Source organism: Wolffia australiana, chromosome 4 (genome assembly GCF_029677425.1).
Source record: "Wolffia australiana isolate 7733 chromosome 4, ASM2967742v1".
Lineage (NCBI taxonomy): Eukaryota > Viridiplantae > Streptophyta > Magnoliopsida > Alismatales > Araceae > Wolffia > Wolffia australiana.
The window spans coordinates 18,405,799-18,411,679 of record NC_135838.1 but is presented as its reverse complement, the minus strand read 5'-3'; the positions used below and the strand labels follow the sequence as shown (position 1 = coordinate 18,411,679).

The window sequence follows — 5,881 nt, the reverse complement described above, 5'->3', positions numbered from 1 at the left end:
TGAATCCTTGGCATATTGAATATCTTTTTTGCCTTGATGAACCTGTTTATTGTTTTCCATCGTCATTACGCCATCCCAATCGCATCACGAATGGGGAGAAGCTATGAAGAGTTGGGACAAGAAGGGGAAGAGCCTTGAACAGTTCTGGCCTAAAGGAATTTCCTTCAAGGGCTTCACTTATTTATATTAAGTGGATTTTTTCATACTTAAAGTATATCTTATGATGTTCAAAAAATCATTTGACCTTCTAGACCCGTGTATCAGTTTAGTTAACAACTCCAATGGTCAAGAACCTGTATTGGACATCCAAATTAATCAATTATGTGATCATATAAATTAATAAATGATGATTGATTACAACCAATCGATAGGTCGAGTCTCTATTCCGTGAGAGCGCAAAATTATACCTTGTGCTCTAGATGACACAGAGTGTGTGTCGACTCTATCATGGAACCTGCCTTCATCAATTATTATGTGTATATAGTCCCTCATCCGCTTGATGCTCCTAGGATGAATTCGAGTATGGTCAATTGTCAAATCCTAATCAGTCATCCGAGTTAGCACCGATGCATTCATAAATCATTGGAGAATGCTTCTCCTATATTATACTACCTTGACCAAGGACTTCATCATATGGTTTTCCTTGAGCTTTATTTTCTTATACTGAGGGTGGATGCCCCCATCTTGATTACTTAATCATCTTCATAAAAATTTTACCGCATCCAAGCTAAGACTACTTAGAATTCAATGATAATGAACTTATCGCTCATAGTCAAGTATCACACATGCTCTATAACAAATAGTTTGGATTCATGAACAATGAATGAGATGTGTAATGTATGATTGGCTTGCGGGCCACATATTTCCATCACAAAAAGTGACCATCAACATCAATGTATAAGAAAAGGAAACGAAAATGAATTATAGAGACAAATGCATAAGAACCGAGGAGTGAAAATGATCACCATAAATGCTGCATGGAGAAAATGCCATTTCAGGAAGCCATCATTATAAGTCATTTTAGGAATTCCATGATAGTGATGTGATGGCTTCCTGAAATGGCATTTTGGTGAAACTAGAGCTTTCTCACTTTGTACTAACCATTTGAATTATAATTTCAAAGTTATTAACAATAAAAAGAATGAGCTAACAAGTTCAAAATGTATCATTTTTACTATGTTCTATTCTCAACTTCTCCTTAAAATGTCTACTTAGGAACCTTCCTCATTTCTTATAAAAAAATAATAGGTGCAATGAAAATACGCAAAATAATGCATATTATCTACCAAATAATATCTTAAAAAATGAATTAATAAGCTTCTCAACACCAACTATGGTGACTTTCCTATATAATAATCATCTGTATTTTTTAAAAATGTGTCAAATAAAAAATGATCCTAGATTTAATAAAAAGTAGAGAGATGTCCATGAAAATAGTGAGATTACATTATGAGGGCTCTTTGATGCCCGTAAAAGTAGAGAGATGCCCATAAAAGTAAAAGTCGAAAGATGCTCATAATAGTGAGATTATATTATGAGGGCTCTTTTATGCCCATAAAAGTAGAGAGATGCCCATAAAAGTAAAAGTCGAGAGATGCCCATAATAATGTGTATGATACATTGCAGAGACGTTTCTGATAGTTGTTGTAGAATTGAGATTTTTATGGAAGTACATTCGATTATGTTATGAAAGATAATGATTTAATAACTCTCTTTCCCAGGTAATTTCTTTCGTCTTATAACTAACAACTAATAATGCCACGTCACGGAGGGCTAAGCGTGTTATATTAAAAATTTTCGCAAAGAGTTAATCGAAACAAATTATTCTGTTTCGATACTCTTTTTAAATAGTTCCTCCGCCGTCGACTGAGAAGTGGGGCGACCCTTCCTGAAACGGAGGCTTCGATTGTAATCGGCAAGAGACAATCCAAGGTTACATTTTACATATCTATCAGTAATCTTCACTCTCCGGGTGTTGTTTTCGTATTCTTTCTTCATCTTGTTCAGGCGAATCGCGTTCATCCGCTGGTTCTTTTTCTCATTTCCTACCGTAGGGATGGATAATTGGACGCATACTGCTTTTAGTGTGTCTTATTTCTTTTCCCTTGTGTTCTTTGATTTATGAAAATTGAATATGCTTGCCTTCTTTTTTTTGCGCTTTAACATTGATTAATGTCTTTTAGGGTTTTAGAGAGGACAGGTTGGGTTCTACTTTTCCTCGATGGCGGACGACGAGTACGATGATATGGATATGGGGTATGCGAACATATCTTGCGTATTAGTTCCTATCGGCTTGCCAATTTTCTGTTTTTCAATCTAGAAAATCGCGATTTTGTTATATTCTGTTTTTCAATCTAGAAAATAGCAATCTAGGAAAGCTATTCACGTATAATTCTCGAAAATGTTTTATCTTTCACGTGCAATGATTCCAATAACTCTCCATGCTATTATTATTCTGGACTATTCAATTTTCCAGGATCATGCCTAAGTCTCCATTGCTTTATTCAGTTTATTCAATCTTTATTCATATTTCTGTCCATCTTCAATTTCCTGCAGTGGAGTGGATTCATGCAAACCTATTGCTTTATCACTCGCATAAGTATTTCTGTTTTTTTTTTAATGATTGATTCACAAGGCCATCACCCGACGAAGTGGTGATCACCAAGCTTACACATGTAGATCCCTCACCAAAGCTCACCTTAGTATTTCATATATGGGATATGATTGAAAGGAAATATCCTAAGCCTATAAGTAGTGTTGATTAGTATAACTGTCGTTTAAACTTTATGTCCCGGGAACCTTTTTTAGAGGGTTGGCAGGCCAGAGATTCAGTTTGATGTTCAACTCCATTCTTGCCATGGAAACTTCTATCAGTAGAAATTTCATAGTCTCTTCTGTCCTAACACTGGCGGAATCCTCACAAACCTATTGTGGAGAAGCATGTTTTCTGCTTCTGTTCTATAAAAGGCATGAGTATTATGTAGTTATCCTATAACTTTATTGATTGGTGCATTCATTTCTCATATTTCGTCGCCGTGCTTTGGCTATGATCCTATCTACCTCACATTTTTTTCAAGTGAACTAAGCACATGGCCTCATTGGTCCGTTGATTATTTTTTTGGTTATTTCTGTAAGATTTTCTTGAACTTCCACCGAAAGTTTTTCTCCTTTGGAAATAAGTTTCTTTCTTGAACTGGATATTGGTATGTCAGAAGTATGATTGGAGTAACGGCCCATGAAATGTTTATTCCTTTGGATTAACTCAATTTATTCATTCAAAATATACCCTTGGATGTCTCATTAAAATTTTCTTTGTGATCTTTGAGATACGAGGATGAGCCCCCGGAGCCTGAAATAGAGGTAATTTTTCTCTGTTCTAAAATTGCGGGTGCAAATATCTCTTTTTAGGCGTTAGAGAATTTCAAGACATTGTCTTTTTTTCTCCCAGGAAGGAGCAGAGGAGGAGCCAGAGAGGCCCAACGAAGAGGTTCCTGACACCTTCGTAGGGACTGAAGGTGAAGAGAAGGAAGAGAGGCCACCACCAGAACGCCCGAGAAAGACCTCCAAGTACATGACCAAATATGAACGCGCTAGGATTCTGGGGACCCGTGCTCTCCAGATAAGGTACCTTCCCTTTTTCTTTTCTCTCCCTTCAAAAAATACATAACTTGACAAGTTAGGGAAATAACTTATTAAATTATGTTTCCGGTCTGAAACAGCATGAACGCCCCGGTGATGGTCGAGTTGGAGGGCGAGACAGATCCACTTGAGGTACTCACTGCCACTCTTATGGTCCTCAACTGGGCATGCCATACTCTGTCTCTCTGTGTGTATATATATCTCCGGGCACCATTCCCTCAACCAACTGACAGTTTACCTTGGATTAATGCCCAGATTGCCATGAAGGAACTCCGACAGAGGAAGATACCATTCACAATTCGCCGTTATCTGCCTGATGGAAGGCACGTTTCTGGGTTCCCCATTTATCTTTCCCTATCGAGCTTCACACTCGATCTTCTAATGAATTGATTATTCCTCCGCAGCTACGAGGATTGGGGTGTGGATGAGCTGATCGTAGAGGACACATGGAGAAGGCAAGTGGGCGGCGATTGACTGTTTTCACTGGAGTATGTCCATGCTAGAATTATATACATGGATACTAACATACAGACATTGAATATGGTTGGTCTAGTGTATCTGGATCATGGTCTCTGTGTGGTGGCGGGTCAACCCCCCTAGAACATCGTGGATTTTATCCATCTCCAGGTGGGCCTCATCGCCGGCGACAAACTCGTGGACTTTGCCGTTGACTTCAACACAGCTGCATCCTGGTGTCTTCACCACCCCGCGTCGTCTCATCTCAATCTTAATCTGGTCAGCGACTCGATGGTGCCCACTGAACCTGTACGTGTTGGAAAGAGTTGAGTACCCTCCGCTGTGGGTACCATCCAGCTGATCCAGGGAGCAAAAGTTAGCCCTCGTGTCGAGTCGCCAGGTGGCACTCAGCAGGCCCCTCCACGCGGCGGCCTCCTCCGAAGCCGGACAGGATGCGGGCATAGCGGCAACAACCTCCTGGGCCTCTTCGACAAGACCAGCCCGGGCCAAGAAGCCGGCTACGCAGGCATAATGCTCCCCACTCAGTTCAATCTCGTGGTCCACCTTCATACGGCGGAATAGCCGCAGACCGTCTTCGACGAGGCCGGCGTGCGAGCACGCCGTCAACACAGCCAGAAAGGTGGTCTCATCGGGGGTGAATCCTCGCCTCATCATCTGAGCCAGCAGGCCCAGAGCTCTCAGTCCATCTCCGAGGTTTGCTGAACCCGTGATCATAGCATTCCAAGCCACAACATCCCTCTGTGGCATTTCATTGAACACCTCCGCCGCGCGTTCGGGCTCCCCGCACTTGAAGTACATGTCCACAAGCGCAGTCCAGAGGCGGACCGTCGGCCCGAGCCTGGCCCGGCCCAGATGGCGGTGTATCCACGCGCCCAGGTCCAGCGCCCCGAGCCGCGCGCAGGCGGTGAGGGCGGCGACCAGGACGCCCTCGTCCGGCTCGACCTTCTCGAGCTGCATCTCTCTAAACAAGGCGAGCCCCTCCTTGAAGCAGTTGTTCTGCACGTACCCAGAAACCATGGCGCCCCAAACACCGCAATCCCTCCCCCGGGGCGCCCGATCGAACAGCTCCCGCGCGCCCACGACGTCGCCCCCCCTGGCGTGACCGCAGATCAGGGCCGTCCACGCGGCGACATCTCTTTGGGGAATTTCGTCGAACACCCGGCGAGCGGCTACTATGTCCCCGCACGCGGAGTACCAGTGTAAGAGCGTGTTGCCCACGAAGATGTCGAGGTCGAGGCCGAGCTGAAGAACATGGCCGTGAACCTGCTGCCCGGGGCGGAAATCCTGGCGAAGAGGAATACATGCTTTGAGCAGATACGGGAAAGTGTAGTTGTCGGGGGAGATGCCGCGGAGTAGCATATGGCGGTAGACATCGCCTACGCGGGCGTGGCGGCGGTGAAGTAGCAGCGCTTTCATCATCGTGTTGAGGATGCAGGGCGTGGAATGTCTAATCTGTTCTAAGAGCCGCTGGGCGTGGTCGATGCAGCCGCGGTTTGGGTCTGCGCAGAGCGATAGAATCCTGTTCGCGATGAAATCGTCTTCGCCGAGGCCGGCCATGATTATTTGGGCGTGAGCTTGCTTTACTTGTCTCATTGTCGTGCATTTCTCCAGCCATTGGAGAGCTCCTCGCGAGCTGGACATGGGCGGTTGGGCGCTCCGACCTAGATTCTTCGTTGCCTTTGTCGTTCTCTAGTTTGTTCTCATGGTGATTCTTGATATTCGAGTTGGAAAGAACGGTGGAGATGTGAGAAGGAAGAACCAAGTT

The 5,881-nt window shown here is 44.0% G+C and overlaps 2 protein-coding genes across 3 annotated transcripts; one reads left to right on the top strand and one right to left on the bottom strand.

The window, feature by feature from the left end:
• Positions 1 to 1,813: 1,813 nt before the first annotated feature.
• LOC144702206 (DNA-directed RNA polymerases II, IV and V subunit 6A-like) lies at positions 1,814 to 4,205 on the top strand. 2 transcript variants are annotated; one of them, XM_078574159.1, is made up of 7 exons: positions 1,814 to 1,932; positions 2,184 to 2,256; positions 3,327 to 3,360; positions 3,449 to 3,624; positions 3,720 to 3,771; positions 3,895 to 3,962; positions 4,044 to 4,205. In XM_078574159.1, the coding sequence occupies exons 2-7, from the start codon at positions 2,222 to 2,224 to the stop codon at positions 4,111 to 4,113; spliced, it is 435 nt and encodes a 144-aa protein (XP_078430285.1). In that variant the 5' UTR covers positions 1,814 to 1,932; positions 2,184 to 2,221; the 3' UTR covers positions 4,114 to 4,205. The 2 variants fall into 2 exon arrangements, with proteins under 2 accessions (XP_078430285.1, XP_078430286.1); XM_078574160.1 differs by having other exon boundaries at positions 1,851 to 1,932; positions 2,192 to 2,256.
• On the bottom strand, positions 4,189 to 5,673 carry LOC144702548 (pentatricopeptide repeat-containing protein At5g06540-like). Its single transcript, XM_078574597.1, has one exon. The coding sequence runs from the start codon at positions 5,671 to 5,673 to the stop codon at positions 4,189 to 4,191; it is 1,485 nt and encodes a 494-aa protein (XP_078430723.1).
• Positions 5,674 to 5,881: the final 208 nt, after the last annotated feature.